The 18,145-nt window shown below is 37.8% G+C and overlaps 2 protein-coding genes across 2 annotated transcripts in view; one reads left to right on the top strand and one right to left on the bottom strand.

The window, feature by feature from the left end:
* The window catches only part of SYN2 (synapsin II), a 103,301-nt gene that overhangs the window by 4,817 nt on the left and 80,339 nt on the right, over nt 1-18,145 (bottom strand). The window contains exons 10-11 of the mRNA XM_015874777.2: nt 13,473-13,622; nt 2,437-2,497 (exon numbers count right to left, since the gene is read on the bottom strand). Of these exons, the coding sequence (XP_015730263.1) occupies nt 2,437-2,497; nt 13,473-13,622 (211 nt within the window). The remainder of the gene's footprint in view (nt 1-2,436; nt 2,498-13,472; nt 13,623-18,145) is intronic.
* TIMP4 (TIMP metallopeptidase inhibitor 4) overlaps nt 1-18,145 on the top strand; it is a 55,752-nt gene that overhangs the window by 3,975 nt on the left and 33,632 nt on the right. The window lies entirely within an intron of this gene.

Below are 18,145 nucleotides of genomic sequence, written 5' to 3'. Positions count from 1 at the left end.
GGTGATAACATGGCCTTGCAACATCTTAATAAAGATCATTTTCTTATTAGTCTCCTTTCACTCAATTCTGAAAAACAGAAAGGTTTCTTTCCCCCACTTGTATATACAGGCTTGAATGCCAGAAACTTTACACTGAAGACAGATATAACTTTCTTTTATTGCACATTAAGCTGTACAAGAGATTTCACATAAAAGATATACTGCTGTCACACTTCCAGCATTTGCTCACTTTCTTGCAGCTGGTTTGTACAAAAGGCAACAATCATGAAAGAAATTTTTACCAAAAATAACAAAACTGAACATTAAGCCTACACTGTAAAACATCTGTTCCCTGTTACCACAATATTGCACCTAAGCATGCTTACATGCAGAGACATTTTGGCTTGCTTCTTGTCTGTAGTATGTAGCAGTAGTGTGTGCCCTTGTAAATCCTTTACAGTCAACAAGCTGAAATCCTCTCTGAAACACTCAGCTCTTCTTTGCACACAGAGCTCACAAATGTCGTGTGAAAAGCACTTGTGAATAATTGTACTACTACATGCAAAAAAATACCAGCTGCTTGAAATAAAATCAATCATCAGATTCATTTCTTCACCCCAGGGCAGTATAGTTGGTTCACTTTTATGGTGTCTGGAGGTAAGGATTTTTGAACCTGACTCTATGTGGAATTTTCTTAATATAGAACAGAATAGTCAATGCCATCATGGGAATGATCACTGACCCAGACGAATGCCGATCACTAAAGCAAAATATTCATGTGAATTACTGATAGGTAGTAAACAGTAGCACTTACTACACACACTGAAATAGCTAATAATGCATACCTTAATTCTCATCTTACCAGACAGATCATACAAAGAAAACAAATGCTAAAAATGATGATTTTCACTGATTTTCTCCCCCTCCCCGGTGTTTGCAGGAAAAAAGAGCAGTAAAACATAAAGCTGTTCTGCCTTTAAGCAGAATTGTTCACACTAAGCTAACGGCTGCTCATCTTTGTACGTATTCTCAATTCAAATTAGAGCTCCGTGGCTCATTCAGAACAAAGTTTTATGGTATGCTAGCATTGTGCAGCTTGAGACTCTTGGCTAGAGTTCTCAGAGCAGATTAACTGCCCACTTGTATATTTCCTGTAATACTACACTATAAATTGGTTTGAAAAAATCCTAACTAATTTACCCACAGAAAACCTTACCGTTGTTAGGCATCTCAAGTCTTGTTGCACGTTTGATTTTAAGCAATTGTTTTAAACCCTGTTGACGTGGATAACACTGGCACTAAATTTTCTTTATAGCTGTCTTGAGATTTCTAGGCTTAAAATCATAGACCTGAGTTGGTGCAGAAAACCACCAATATTTTTGCCTTGCGAGACCTGTAGCTGGTTAAAGGTACTTTGGTCTGCCATGTCCATACTTCTCAGTTTTAGGAAAACAAAATGAGCTCTTACAGGAAGTTTAACAGTCCTTGAGGTACTTCTCACCAAATAACCTGGGATTTAACTCTTAGGTGAGCGTAAGATTTTTAAAATACTTGCATTGATTTTTTACTTAAAAATCTCCATAGATGTTACTAATTCAGAACTACAACAAAAGGAACTACGTAACTGAAATAAGATACATTAAGTACTCACACTTTCACTGAGATATTGCACATAGGTGGCCCATTTACATAGCTTTGTAGCCAATAATTTAATGCAGAAGTACTAAAAATATGAATACCAGTATGTAAAATAGAAGCTATTTTAAATATTCCTTGGGAAGAACTGTATCGCACTTAAAGAGTCTCTGAAATATTAGACTTCCACTTGCATATAAGTAAAACTCAAATGTTAACAAACTTTACAAAACCATAAATAAAAAGCCTCACTAGCAAATTCTAACCTAGGCTGTAAAAAATATTTCTGGATCACCTACCTATTAGTCATGCACACACGCACACACACGCACACACAGAGGCGATGAGCATAGTGTGCACACACTCACAGAGTAAGCCAAGAATTTAGATTTGAACCTTGGTGGTATTTCACTGACAGATATATAATACTTAAGAAATACTGTCTAACCATCCATACAGTTGCACTGGGCTCTAAAGAGGCACATTCTTTGTACACTGTTGACAACAGCCCTGAAATCACAAGTTTTACAGAGAAAGGCAGGTAAGCGTTACACGCACAGACATGAACAAGTAAACAACCAGACGGTATAGTTGACACTGCATAGAAAAAACACAGTCCAGGTCAGCACTGAACAATGCAAAATTGAACAAAACTGGTATGTTTGCTTTAAAGATCGTGTTTTTGTTTCTTTATTATTATTATTTTTTATATATTTTTGTTTTTGTTTTAACTCTTGCTTTTAGTCTCAATTATCTAAGTAGCCTGGACTTGTTTTGGTCCTACTGCAACGCCATTACAGTCGAGAATGTACTGTAAACAACCTTGAGGTGGTGGTCGCTGAGGTGGGATTTTGTTTGGCTCTGGCTCCTTTAGTGATCCACTCTGGAAAATATATTTGAAAACAGAAGAGAGGAAAATTAGAGTAGTGTAGTTCCAGTTTTTCACTAATTTACCATTACTTTCAGTTGAAATCTCTTTATTGGCTGGGGGCTGAACGTACAATTTTAATTTATCCCAGAAAACGTTCTCAACTTTATTTGGCGCCTGTCATGACACAGAAATCCCAGACTAAACCAAAACGGAGTTAAAAAGCCAAACAACAACTTGTTTTCCCTTTGCAGCACGTGGTTGGGATGTAAGCAGTGCCTTCTCAGATCTTACCGCTATTTGCGTATGGTCTTCCTTCTTCAGTTCCCAGCACCTTGAACCACTTTTCTGTATCTCATCACTTCTGCAGTCTTTTCTAGAGTACACTGAACAGAACTTCAACAGACACCTTTGTGTGATTCGGGAAAGAATGTATTTTTCTAACATTTGTTTCTGGAAGCAGTAGCACAGCAGTGGTAGTTTCACTTTGATTTTCTGACTGTAAATGGGAAGAGAGATGTTCTACTCTAGGTTAACTACTTTGCTAAGCAAAATGAAAGAAGGAAGCAAAAACCACAGATAAATAATGAAAATAATTAAAATTACTTCATGCTGCTCCATCTGCCATGCTATTAGAAACACATGTAATGCTTACATTTTCAAAACAGTAAATTTATTCAGCGGTATCATTTTTGAATATATACTTGTCCAGAGGAAAAGATGGGCCTGAACCAAAACCTTGGAGCAGAAAACCCTTTGAGAATGTTAGCACTCGAATCCAAGCTTCGTCTTGGACTCATTTCTCATATTTAAAAAGTGAATTATGTCAAATAATTGGACACAATTTTAGAATTTAGAACTAAGCTGCCATCTGTCAAGAGGGAAAATCCAGAACACATTAAACAGTCAATGTGAAATTAATGTAACATGGTGTTTTGCAAATCTTATTTTTTTTCTGATAGTTTTGTATTTGATCTCAGAACTGTGGCAATAAATATTACTCAAGTGATCCAAATTCCAGCACAGCAATCTAGAAACTGTACTTCCTAAGTGCTACAACAACATTCTATTGTATACTGCTGTTCCAAATTGCTTTGTCTGCTTTAGCTACATAAATGAAAGGACAGAAGACAGTCCAAAAGTTGTGATAGTTACCAACCTTCAGGAGAACAGCTGAGGTGTAAAAATGATGCATACAAAATGAATGAGGCAAAATCTGATCCCCGTGTTAACTGATCCAGTTGTGTAGCTCTCAGTAAACATCGCTGTAGAGATGAGGATGCACTGCCACCAGATAGTTTTAAAATGCTTTAGTGTGACTTAAAGACTCCCCTGTTTTATTTCTCTTCTTCTCGCTTTCTGAACCACGCATAAAAGTTGAATTTCTATCCTATTCCTGTTTTAATAACACATTAAGCATTTGTGGTATCCACTCTATATAATAATTTTCAGCTCATCAGTAACTCCTTGGATACTGGGGAAATTAGCACAGAGAATGGAAACCTTGAAAAGCTGCCCTAGAGGAGCCAACTCCTTTCATATTCCAGCACCATTGTTCTGATGCACCTGGCACCTTCCTCTACACACCCGTAGGGCATTTGGGTGTTCTGCATTACAGAGAGCTTCTGTTTCCTTTGGTGTTGAAGTATGACACGTGGAGTGTGCCCTTAAAGGGAAAGTGGGAGTACTTGGCTTTAAGGACTTTCAAAAGCTTTCTGGAGGACTGAACTGACCGCATGACTTGGTTAAAAAGCACGCATAGCGTTTTGTAAAGAATATTACTACCGTTAGCATGTAATAGACTTAAGCCCTGCAGAAGGTAATAAAATACACTGAGGAGCACTGTGCAGTGACAGAGACCAGAGAGAATATACACATTGCTGATTTTCTACTAAAAGATTACATAGGGAAGACTCATATTTTATTTAGAAACTGAAAAGAAGCTGATGCTTTAAATTCACATTGCTTTAATATTAAAACAACATCTGTAGGGCCCCCATTTCCTCTGTGCCTTGAGGCTGAAGCAAGTCTGCCATTTGTTCTTGCACTGAAATGGTCTCAGGTTTTATCACACACACTATTTAACTGACTTGACAACATCAGCACTTATGCAATCCACATATCTTTCTATCTTACCAAGAAATTATTTTATCCTAAATTAGGCTTTCAATAAACCTTATAGAAGCTTGCTAATCCTCACCTCAACTGTTCTGGAAGTTTAAAGCCTTTGTGCATTTTCTGTTGGAGATGTATTTTCCCCACTCCAGTCATTGACTGCAGCTGTCTTGATTTTACCACCCACACATCCTTTTTTTCACCAGATATCACCTGGTGCTTCCAGGAACCTCACCCACACTCCAGGCCAATCACACAGGTATATTACTTTTGCTAATTAGCCAACCCACCCAGGCTGACCCAAAAAGACTAATTAGCACTACATTCCTATTTGAGAAATCTTACTCATGGTTTTTCAATGGTCTGTAGTAATCCAGCCTTTTTCAAGAGGGTTTTTTGTTGTTTTTTTTCCCCAGACAGTCAGAAGCCTTGATACTTGATATTAAACACAGGCTTTGAACCACTCTTGTTTGCTGTCCTGAGCCAAGGTCTTTAATAAAATCCAGGCTTCTTCTAAACACCACTTGTTGGCAAATTGACTGCAGTCTGTTACTCCTCACCTCTCCAACATGGTGTGCCAATGTAATTGTTAGAGCTGCTAACTCCATGTAAGCAGCACAGCCCCTGTGAACAGAGATGCTGGACTAGACCTGTCCTGCAGATGTTTTCACCCCTCCTGTTTTTCTGTTGTTTTTTTCCCCTTTGTTGCCCAGCCTTGAAGCTCACCCTCCTACCGGTTTCTTTCAGTACAAACATGTTTTCATGCACTGCAGTTCTCATCTACAAACTTGCTGACTGCTTAATTCAAACACTACAAGAATCAAGGATTAGAATGTGGACTATATAGTGGAAAATGCCCCTGAACAGATTCTTATTTGGATGCTCAAGACTTGCCAGTTAGTAGTACCATACTGTACAGCAATTAGTAGTGCAGAGATGGGAAATGACAGCGTTCAGTATGGCTTAAAATTCCCTAAGTGAAGTCCAGTAATTGCAGTGGTAAGGTGCCCTTTTTGCTTTCATTTCGGGAATACAGCTTTCATATCACATCAAAATTCCCAGAAGAGAGAGGATTGCTGATATTGGTGGTAATGGCCACAGAATCTCTCCTGTTCAAAGGGAAATTATTGTTTACAGAACTATTAGAAGAAATACAACTGTACTTGTGGAAGCAAGAAGTCCCAAGAATACTTCAGGAATGCAAAACTGACTTCTCAGATCTGAGTATAATAATCAGTGCTTTGCTGATTTGCTTTGGCTGCATAATGGTCTTTAGAATATTTAGTCTTTAGAATACAGCCAGAGCAAAAAACCTCGCTACTGTCTAAAATATAAGTGCCCACAGATATCTCTGTAGAACTTCCCTCTTCACTTGAAACAATCTCCTTAGAATTTTTTAGGTAAAGCCGGAGTAAAACAGAGTTCTTAAAGCATGCTGTACTAGAATTTGATCAGTCGTACTATTTATTTTTCTATCTGTTTATGTAAATGCAGATTAGATTCATACATATTTGAATTTTGAATAATCAGAAGAATGCAAAAGGGTGGAAGCAAAAGCAGCAGGCTGGCAGGAAAATAGCCCCTAGGCAAGAGAGATGCTAAACTGAGTCCCAGCTAAAACTGATATTGATTTGGCTGTGTTTGAAGACTTTGTGAACTAAAGTTGGAGCATGCATTGTTGTTTTTGGGTTTCATTTGGTTTTCTTTGTAATGCAGTGATAGAAGTTTCTGTAGGTATTTCAGTATTTGAAAAGAAAGCCATATTTTTTAGATCAAGAAACAGGATCAACTGAGAATTGCCCAAGTACAAGCTGAGGTAGATTGCATAAAGGAAACAAGAATTAATAGTAAAACAATTAAGTTAACAAAAGGACTAAGAAGAAATGTGATTGCAAAGCAGGGAGATAATTTAGATTATTTAAGTAGGGCGTCAATTGTGAATGATTGCATGAAAAGTCTCAGATATAAGTACTTAGTCCTTACAATGGAGGAACATCACCCCTGGTAAAGAAAGATGAATATAAGCCTATCAGACGCAGAAAAGCACTGTTAAACTGATCAGGCAGATGGAAGAGTCTGTACCTAGAACACATGGAAGAACTCAGCAAGCTTACTTTAGCCAAAGAGGCTTGAAGGCAGTAGAGTTCCTTTTAGGATAACATTGTAGTGGTAAAGCACTAGACAGCGAGCAAGCTAGACTGAAGGCTTCCTCTGAATGAGAAGGGAAATGACGGCTAAGAGGAGAAAACAAGCTATGCAGCTTAATTTTTACGTGGAACAGTATTTACATCATACACTGAAGAAGTTTTGGTTTTAAACATCAGAAAGTACTATAGCTTATGTTTTGTATACAGAGTGCTTTCCATTGTTAGATAACTAATTTCTTCCTAGAGAGGAGTTTTCTTCCGGAATATTTTTACACACACTCTGAAAAACGAATATCTTAGTGTAGATTCACTGCTATGTAGTGACACACTTCAGTATTTTCCCTTAGATAATGAAACAGGTGACATCACGTTGCCTATGCCAGATCTATTTTCTATTATTTTGCTGAGAAAAAGAAATATCCCACTCACTACCACAAAACATGAAATTCCTATAGAAAATATGGGATGTTGACTTATCAGATAACAGTGTGTCTTAACAAGTAGCAGCACTTGTTGAAGTTAACTGGTCCCATTCCAGAGGCAGATGGTAATTCTAATGGACAAGGATGCAATCTGATTTTATTGCAGCTCTTGCTTAATGAAGCCAGATTTCAACTTCAGTTTTTGAAAAGGGAAGATTAAACTACGCTGTTGCAAAGCAGCTTTCAGGCAGTTCTTCCCAGTAAAAAATTGTTCCCCACAGACAAGGAAGGAATGTGGACTATGTGATAGGAGAGAGCTCCCTGTGTGCTAAAGCAGCTGGAACTGAAATGTAATGAGTGTGCATATTTATACCAGAGAAAGAGAACTGTAAGATAGATGGGCAGGAAAATGAAAGTGGTACGGCATATCTAGGAGGCTATCTACTTACTGGAAAGTTAATGTTCCTTCCATGTTTTTCAGTGTACATAGATATTTCTAGCTTAGAGCTTGATAGTGTCGAAATCCTGTGCTCTTGTTTGAAATGGTAAGGAATGTTTTAACCCTGGTACCCAGGGACGCTGGCTGATGCTATGCTGTATCAGTTCCTCTGGTCTTAATATGGGATGACAAGGGATCCTTTCAAGAACAGGAAGAGTGAAAACCTGGAGTCACACTGATCCATCATTACTGGATCCATTCAGAACTGAAACCTGTGCTTTCAAACAGAAGGTCTGAAAAAAGATGGAGCTAACTCCAGTCTGGTCTTACAATGAGTGGTTTATCAGAACATCGAATCAGTGTTACAGAATGGTGGAGCAGGAAAAGGCCTGGGAAAGGACTAGTCGCTGAGCTAAGAGCCATACCCCAAAGAAGGGTAAAGTTCAGGGCTCAAACAGAATGCAAGACCTGTTTGCCAATGGTTGCGTTGGCTTCTTTCCTTGCTTTGTCTGATACAGTACAAGCACACAGCCATATGTAGGCATCACTGGTGACCTGCTGGAACCTGAGAACCTTCTTAAGTCTCTTTTATGAGCTAGGAGACACTGAAGAGCAGTCTGAACAGGTGAAAAGAAATTTCAGTTTGGCAGCTGGGCAGATGGAGCACTGATCCACCACTGGGTGAGTGGTGGAGGAACAGGGAGGCTGCTTACTTTTTCCCAGTTGATCATTCAAGAATATTTGAAAATGAGCTGCACTGTTTTGGATTTTTCTGTAATTTCTCTTGGTAGTTATCCATGTTCAAAAACTGTAATGCTTATTTACCACGTGGTCCTTATTCAAAATAAACTATGGCAATATCTACTGGGGAGAGGGACAGAATCCTTGTAAGTTGAACATGGAATAAAGCCAAATGGCTTTGCCTAAGAGGTTATGACTTAAAATTCAGAGAAATCAAATTAAGAAAGTCAAGTGCCGACAGAGAATGATAACAAAAAGTAGAAGGGAAACACCCAGCACAGTGGGGAAAGGAAAGGAGGCAAAGGAAAAAACTCCAAAAAAAGATAATTCTATCAGGTTCAGCTTAAATAAGCAAAATAGTAGAAAGAGATGAAAAATATGATATAATAGAAAAAAACCCAAGAGGATTTTATATGATAGTAATTACAGCACTAACACCAAACAAAGAGATCTAACTTAGACCCTGTGTATCTCTATGTGGCAACAATTGCGTGTTCCATAGTGACAGTATCATTGTTTTCCTCATTTAAATTTTGAAAAGACTGAGTTTTGCTACACAACAGATTGAAGACACCTTAAGGTCTCCCAGAAATGTCTGTGGGACACGAGAGCTGTTTCTCCCAAAAATCTGCTGAGAACATGCACTCTGTATTGGAATACATGGATTACTTAAGAATGAAACATCTTCTGTGTTCTTGAGGTTAGGCACCATGGAGTCTCAGAATTCTTATAGACCTCATCTGCTTCTGCCAACATAACAGGCAGATTCAAAGACAGATGGTCAGAAAGTTAAGAAAAACATTATTTTGTTGTTTGGTGTTGACCAAAAGCATTATTAACATATTTTAAAACGTTATTAATTAGTGGTAATTTTAATATGCTTGTTTCGTTTTTTTCCAGTTTTATCCAGCATTTTGTTGTTTCATGTACTACAACAATTAGCAGCAGTAAGGCTATTGCCTTACTTACCTATCCTACATACAAGTCATTGCCATCATCCTGGTCCTGATGCTGGAGTCTGTCATATTGCTTATGGGATCTTTCCCTTTGTTTTTCTCTTCTATGAAGTATTTTTGTGGGCAATTATTTCTGTTATCAAGCTTTACTCAGCTCAGGGCTATCATGCATGTTTCTTCCCAGGTGACAATAAACATCCAATATAGTCAGAACTCAAAACAATACTAATAATACTAATTCAAAAAATGCACAAGCACACGAATCTAGAGACAAACAAACAGAAATACAACCCACAAAACCAAGGCAACATCCTGAAACCTTCAGCTTTCACTAGTTTCTCTTAATATTAGTAAAAATTTTAACCCAGTAATTCTCACATTCTAATATATGCCCTTCAGTGTATTTTCTCTTATTACTGAATTATCACTAGATCACTTTAAAAAGGGCATTCTAAAGGCACACTTGTTTACTTGTGGCGCACTAATTCAAAACAAGCTATGGAAGATGAGCACTTACTGGTATTTTGATTTAATCATCTACATTGTACACTGTACATTCACAGCCACCAAAACCAACTGTGTACACATCACTGGTAGAAGAACTGAGCAATACGTACTTACCTCCGTAGTGATTACTCCATCTACTGGTACAGGATCTTAACAAACATTTTAAAATAGGTTATCTTAAACTTTGCAGTATTTTTAATGAAATCTCTGCTCAGCATCTGTGTATTGTGTCCTACTGCTGTCAAAAAGCATAAGATTTATTTTCCTGCGTGAACTTTGGTTATAGTATCTCACTCTCTGAAAGTCAAGCTTAAATAATTAAAATAAATCAATTGTGTAATGAAGTTGTGTTTTTAAATACTCAGCCAGAACTCTTTAAAAGTACCCTTAATCCATCAGTTAAGTCTGCTGTGATCCCTATCATTTCTGTAAAGAACATAGACAAAGGTGTCATAATGAAAGATGGACAAAATTAGTGTAGTAAAATCAATGCTATCATTATTTGTGTGTGATAATTAAACTTGGCTGTTGTAAATATAGGTGGAATGAAGTGTGCCTTCCTCATGCCTGTTAACAAGAAGCACTCAGCTCTTGTGAGTCCATAACAAGTCTATTTTCTTCTGTTTTTCTTAATTCCATGCATTAAATTAGGATCTAAAATCACAACAACTGTTTTCCTTGCATTTTCACACAAGTAAAATAACTAAAAGGTTAAAAAAAACCTTTTGTTAAAATGATCTTCTCTTGTTCAAATACACAAAGCTAAATATTGCACGCATATAAATGTACAGTTATATATATGTACCTATTAAGTAAGAACATACATTATGTATAAAAACACTGCAATTAAATGGTGTAAGTGCATTATAATGGAGTTATCAGAAACGGCAGGAGAGAGATCATTTTGCACGGGTAAAATGTACTCCCAAGCTGTAGCTTCAGGCGGTGCAGTTTCTGCAGTGAGCTGCAGCAGCTGCGGTACCAAAGGCAGCTCAGATCAGCTGCCACAAAGACAAGGAAGGCCACGAGGTGTCGCTGGGATTCAAGGAACCAGAAAACACCGCAGTGACCGGAGCGAACCTTCAGTTTAACAAAGAACTTGTGAGAACTGTTCTAACATTACAATTTGGCCTTTGAAACGTATTTTTAGTGTTTTGTTGTGTGTAAATGGCTCAGCAGTGCTTTTTCCCGTTCTTAATGAGTCTCGATGTCAGTCAGATTATCTGACATTTTGGGCATCTTGCTGCTGCCTGACTGCTTTTCCATGGAGTCACAATAAGTCAATAAACATCATAATGTAACAAGCAGTTTGCTGCCTGGGAACTATGATTTAAAAGAACTTCTAGGCAAATGCAGAGAGCAAGTAGTAAAGAGTAAGTAGCAGCATTTTGTTTGTAGTCACTGATGGCTGTCAACGTGCAAAGAAACTGTCTGAAGTATCCACACACAATAAAAAGAGCTTGTAGATCACAGAACTTAGCAGCTACACAGATATGCTACCTGTTCTTGGAGGTGGGGCTGATTGGTGCTATGAGTATAGCCTGGCTAATGTGAGTAGGTTTAGTGTTAGGAGCTCTAACAACAGAAAGAACTGTACAGAGGTGCTTTCACCTTCACTGATTACTCCTTTTCAGCGTATCTTTTTGTACAGGGTTTATAAATAAACAAATAGGAAAATAAGTTGATATCTCAAATTAAACAGGTTTAAGGATCACAGGATCTGCACTTCTGAGGTTTCAACATGAACAACAGAGTTGTCTGAGGTTCGTATTTCTGGAATTTGCTACTTCTGGCACCCTGACAGAAGGAACTTTGTTGGCCTTCAGAACATATTCCAAGGCCAATCGCCTCCATCAAGACTTGGCTGCATAGCTCTAAACAAAGGCTTGTTTTCCTAATCATTGTTTCCTGATGGATTACTATTTAATTGGAACAGTAGTGACCACTGAGGGCACTTATAAACTGAAACACTGTTTTGTACATGACAAACCCAATGCCATAGATAGAAGTAATTAAAAAAAAACAACTAAACATAGGAATTTAAAACTTTCTAAAAATATTGCCTGTCCTGTTTTCCTTCTAGACCTGGTTTTATGTAGGCAGTTTTATGTGGAAATTAGTAAAACCTGTATTTACATACAGCAGGTAACAGGTAACTGTGTGACACCAGTAACCACAAACGTTTTTGCACCATCGCCTTCTTTGAAGTCCAGGGAAGTGTATAAAGGACATCACCTTTAGTGATTTAGTGATTGTAAGCATCTGAGTCACTGTGAATCTGTCTATTTTTGGTACAAATCTTGATTAATGTTGATACATACACTTTGGGCAACTCCGGATTTGACACTTTGCTTCAGTTGTATATATGACTGATTTTACAGTCCTGGAAGAAATCACATGTTGGTATAGGGTGATTTATTTTCTCCTTTTATTGTCCCTCTTTTTCAGTGCTCCATACAATAAACTTGAGTCATACTGGATGGAAATGTCTCCATTGTGTGTGGTTCAGCCATTTGTGCTTAGGTTTGAGTGGCTGCAATAGAAATAGAAGCCACACCAATTTTTTTATGTGGGATGGTGTATTTTTATAACTTAAAACATGATGATATATTTGAAGAACAGATTAGTCACCCTACCTCAAGAACTTGTCTGTCTGAGGTGTGCCACAAAATTGTTTTCAAATTGTTTACCTGGTATGGAGCCTTCTGGCAGTAAAAATAGATTCTGGATTTGGGCTTGGCTATTTCCATACTATAGTTTGGATTACTTTGTTAATCAACTGATCACCATGGAGCTATGCTGATACAAAGCAGTAGTACAGTCCTTAGTAGTTTATTGTCATGGTTTATTCCTTTAGTATATTAAAAGAAGTACATGAAAGTTGAAGCTGATAACACTGCCGAGCCTATGACCTGATAAGAGCTGCTGTTCAGCATTTAGGTGGCCCCTTTATGCTCTTAAAATCTTGTACAAATTAAGGGCACCCATAGAAGTTTTCTAAAGTGTCAATAGAAGAGACTTTGTACACACAGAAATGGAAATGAGGATAATGTCCAAAGTCTGAAAGACAGCTGGTAGCAAAGCGAAGGGCAGAATTCTGTGGTCAACAAGCTTTAATTATCAGACAATGTGAAATAAAACAACTGAAAATCATCCCTTTTCAGTCTTTGAAACTAGTTGGAGAGCATGCTAAAGGGATTTCAGGAGTTTCCTAGATTTCAGAGGTATTGTCCTGAATTGTAGCTCAGAAAAAGATGATCATTTAATTAAGGTCTCAGAAAAGCACGTGAGCAGGAATTATTATCTTAGCATTCTTACTGATACCCTCAGGGCAAAGACTGTTGTGATATTTAAACTTCCATAACATTTTATGTAGACAAAACTGAATAAAAATAATACAAAACCCAGTAATGCATGGAATCCAGAGATGTTGGTTTTCTTGTAGAACCATATCAACAAAACCATAAAAAAAACCCCACACTACTCAATTACATCCACCCACCTCATTCAAATACAACACATCTATAACACATATTGGAAAGCTCTCGAGTTGCTGTAGCTGAGGGCACATCTGCATAGCTGTCCAGCCAAATCCTTGAAGGAAAATGTTGAGTGTAATATTATAGAAAAAGTTACTCTATTTTAAAGACCAGGATTTCCTACCTGAGGCTGCTGAGTGGCAGTGGGTCTCTGAGGAGATGGTACAGGAGTTTTGGACAACATTTGGTTCATTTTGCTTACAACTAATTCAGTTATATGTTGCCTGTCCTCGATCTGATGCTCACCGATCAGAGGCATTGCACAGTCCATTACCTGTAAAATAAAACACAGCACCAAAGTAAACTTATTCCACATCTGTGTACAACATAAGGTCATCTTTAAAAAAAAAAGAAAGAAAGTAAGTGCAGGATGTGGATCAGCAGAGTGGGAGAACAGCAGTTTTACAGTGTCATCATTTCATTCAGCTATTCTAATAGATAAAACTAACACTGAATTTGGTTCACTTCAGTGGGCTATAAGTACTTGTAATTTCTACAGAGGAATTGTTAGTTCCAAAGTGAACCTATTTTTGATGTGTATCTCCGGTGTTTCATGAGAAATAATAGGATAATAAGTGACCCTGACTACTATTCACAATGGCAATAGACGTTCTTATTTCTGCAGTAACAAAGGATTTAATTTGCTTTTGAGAAATTGCAGTCTTTCATTCAATTCAGAAAAAGGTGGCAGTGTGTCATCTGCAGCTCTGCATTATGGTGTTTCTCGTGGATGTGGATCACAAGTGACTGAAGCCTACACCACAACCAATAATATTAGGAAATAACTAATGACTGTAAAGGATAAAGCAGTTGAATTTCATGTGCGGTAATATACTCTATGGATGTTATTACGTCTGACCCAGTTAGATTATTTGTACTAACCGAATTGTGCCCATCTAATCTCCAGTCTGTGCCGGATGAAAAATGTCACACACAATTTCTCACTAGTGTAAACAGATCTTGCAGTTGATGCAGTAGTAAGCTGTGCTGGTAAGAGATAGGATGGTGGTGGATGAGGAAGGAAAGCATCATTTAGAAGGAATCTTCATGGATTTTGCCCAGATCTAGAAGGTGATCTAGGTCAGTGAACTACATGGAAGTATTTTAATACTTCCAGAAGTGAACTTCACTGTTCACTGCAAAACTGAGACTGATAAGAAAGAAGAGATATGCTGTTTATCTGTGATGACCATCAAAGGAAATGGGGTGGGACTAATAAGGGAGTCAGTGCAAATATAAGACATCAGAAATGCAAAAGAATCACCATTTTGAAGCAGAAACTGCACTAACTGCCATTGTCTAGACATACTTCCCCAGAACATAAAATATTTACCACCAGAGAACTATGAAAGATCTCTTTTCTACAGCTTTAAGAAGACCCAGCTCAGATGGTGCTGGGAAAAATGGAGCTGAAGAGCTGAGAGGAAGAGCAAATGTAAAGAACTCTGAGATGGTGAGAGAAAAAGTTGTTTGTCAGGATGCTGAGTGGAATAAGAATGAACAGATAGAAGGCTTGCAAGTCAGAAGAGTTGAGGGAGTCTGACAGGAGAACAACACATGGATTTCATATGTAAAAAGACCGGGGAGTTTCAAGAGAAGGTAAGTGCAGAGGGAGCAGGAATTAATTTCACCACAAATCAGAGGAATTTTGAAGGTTTATTCTTGAGAGTGTGAGGACTGAGGAAAAAGAACAACAACAACAACAACAAAAACCAACCCAAAACATTTATTTTGGTCTGTGAATAAGAGAAGCTGGACTGTACTGTTGCCATTGTACGAGTGTTTTCATCTTCCCTGTTTTTTTATGGGACCTGAATGTCTGCAGTTGTGGTGAAAACTTTGACCAGAAAGGCAGAGGCTGAAAGAGATTTTAATGAAGAGTTCTAAGTATGGGGAAAGTAACTGACATTAACTGACTTAAGAACAAGTAATAGTTTGAGAAGGTCATTTAAGATTGAGTGGGATGTAAGAGAAGGTGGTGTAATTTCTGAGAAGTAAGGAAGTGACTGGATATGAAGTAATCATGGGGCTTTCCCAGAGGTCTCTACAGCAGATGCAGGAATTATTTGTAATTGGAAATGTAACCACACCTGAGAAGTTGGCAGGGATCGTACTGGAGGGACACGCTGGCAGCTAGGAAAGTTTTTATGGTCCCTCCTGCAGTGAGGGAATAAGAAGATTTGCAGAAGAAGAATAACGATGGCTGGGAAGGTGAATCAAACATCCCTCAGTGAGGGACCCAACAGCCTGAAGACGAACGTATGTAACTGCATTTCAATCTATAATGAAAGGAAACAGAAAAATTCCCCTCTCCTGTGTCTTTAAGGGTAGGTCCTGAATAACTTGAGAGTTAGATGTGCTTTGAGCAACTGATGTCCTGGTCTCCCTTCCATTCTAAATGTCTGTTTATGATTTATGAGACACCTCTCACAATAATACCATGAAATAATACTACAAGTATATATTTTCATGTCCAGTATTTGGTGTTGAATTTTGGAACTGGATATGACTTAGATAGAATAAGTAAGCTTAGCTTCTGAGCACTTGGATGTACAGTGTTACAGTCTCAGGCTCCTTAAACTTGTGTCATTGGGACATAGCTCAGAATGAATTGCAACTGAATAGTATGGATAACATTTCAAAGGCATTACAACCATAAGTAAAACTGAACATGAACATTGCATGAGGTTAAGAGGTTTCATCACCTTTACTCCCTGCTCATGTGTTCTTTTGTGTACTTTAGCCAATATTATTCAGGACAGTGAATATGGAGATATGCAAGTCTTCAAAAGACAGCATACTTAATACTGGTGCAGTATTATTAGATCTTGTAAGACAGATATGATTTATAAAAGCTAGTGGTACGTTTTCTGGTAGTTCAAACAATTGCAGCACATTCAGAAATGGTGTCTGTTATACTGGGACTTCAAAAAAAAATCTCATTTTTTAATTTCTTAAATTGTTTTACAGTTACTGAAAGTATCCCTTAGGAAATCCAAATGTTGTGCATCTTGCTGGGTTATAAACCACTTAGAAGCTAATTTTAATACAGCTTAAGATAAAAATAAGCAGAAAGAAGACACTTGCAGCAGCCCTCCTCACCCACTCCCCCATTCAGTTTTCAGCAAAATTGGTAACTATCCATGAGGCCACATTAAAGGATTCTGTTCCTTGTTTTTCCTGCTGTTGTTTTCTTACTGCATTCATCATCTCTATATGAGCTTTCTGTTTTGTTTCCCAGAGGCCTGGTTTTCCAGAAACGAGTAATGAAAAAGGTCTTATTCGGTGCTCAGGAATAAGAAACACTCCATTTTGTGTTCCTTCTATTATTAAACTACAGCAGTATTAATTGTAAAAGTGAAAGATTAAATGTCTTTCTCCCATTTAAGATTTTGAAGCTTAATGGACCTTAATTTGATCCTGTGTTATCAAGAATTGATAAAGCGGTTAAAACTTTGTATGCTGAAACGATGTGTTCATAGAATTCTAATTTCTACAATTTGTCTCTGTTTTAATGATGCTTTGCAGCTGAGTATTCAAACTGAAGTAAAAAGAATAGGAACTGTACGAATAGCTATGATTGTTACACACAGAAATGACTTGGGCTTCCTCCTGAGCAACCTGACAGCCCTTTCAGTTAATTCATTTGAAAGGGTTTGGAGACGGTTCTTTGGAGCACAGAAGTAAAAGGCAAAAAAAAAAAACCCCAAACAAGCAACTCTACAACAAACCATACAACCAAACAACAGCACCCCAGACCCCACGAGGTTGCTCAGAGAAGATAATTTTTCTCTCGGGACAATGCTTAAGACCTTGTTCTTTTAAAAGTCAAAGTTACTTCTTACAGCCCCCATCTAAGAAAACTGTGGGGAACTTGCAGCTTCACAGAAAAAGAGAGGCTGTATTACATTGGAATGATCTGTGACTCCAGCATTTTGTCCTTGCTGTCTTCTGGCAGGTCAGTCTGGATTTTTTTCTTGGGGATGCATAAGTTATCCCTCATCTGCATAACAAGAAGGCTCAGATGGACACTTCAGAATTCCCATGGGTGTTGCATTTACAGCAGCGTGGAAGGATGAATGGACACTGGAAATGTTTTTGTTTTATAATGTTTGGAAAATAATGGTACGATTGGCTTGAACTCAGTAAGATATCTAGAGTAGCTTAAAAAGTACTGAGATGCCAGTGCACAAAGTAGCACCAAGAAAACAGATTCAGATCTATAAAATGCATCCAAATTAAGAACCAATAGCTAAAAATGTGAGAAGGCGTACAAATAACAAATTTATTTGTTATTACATTACTTGGTCAAAGGAACATGCACATCCCACCAGGGAGGCATCTACGAGAAGCCAACAGCAATTAAGGTAAATGAAAAAACTTTTCAAAACAGCAACATCTAGCATTGGAGTTTCATGAGGAATCAGATCTTGAAAGTAACATTTAGGACAGAAAAGAATAAAATTGTTTCCACTTCGTTCTTAATTTGCCTTTCTATGTAAAGATATAATTTTGTTGGGGTTCCCCTGGGAAAATGCTATCTATAAACCTTCCAGGAAAAACTGTTAAGCCTGATCAGGAAAGCAGTCACAAGGGCTGGGAAAATATGACGTCTCCATTTGGTTTTGTTCAGCAGTTTGTGTACGTTTCCTCAAGCACTAAAAAGCATTACCGTATGAGATGGTTACATTTTCCAGCAATGCTGCCACTAACTTGGACTTGTGGCTTTGTAGTATGATTTAAACATTGCTCAAAAATATGGTATTTCCAGAAACACAAATAAGCCAATGCTTAACT

This window comes from Coturnix japonica, chromosome 12 (assembly GCF_001577835.2).
Source record: "Coturnix japonica isolate 7356 chromosome 12, Coturnix japonica 2.1, whole genome shotgun sequence".
Taxonomy (NCBI): domain Eukaryota; kingdom Metazoa; phylum Chordata; class Aves; order Galliformes; family Phasianidae; genus Coturnix; species Coturnix japonica.
This window is presented reverse-complemented; position numbering and strand designations above follow the sequence as displayed.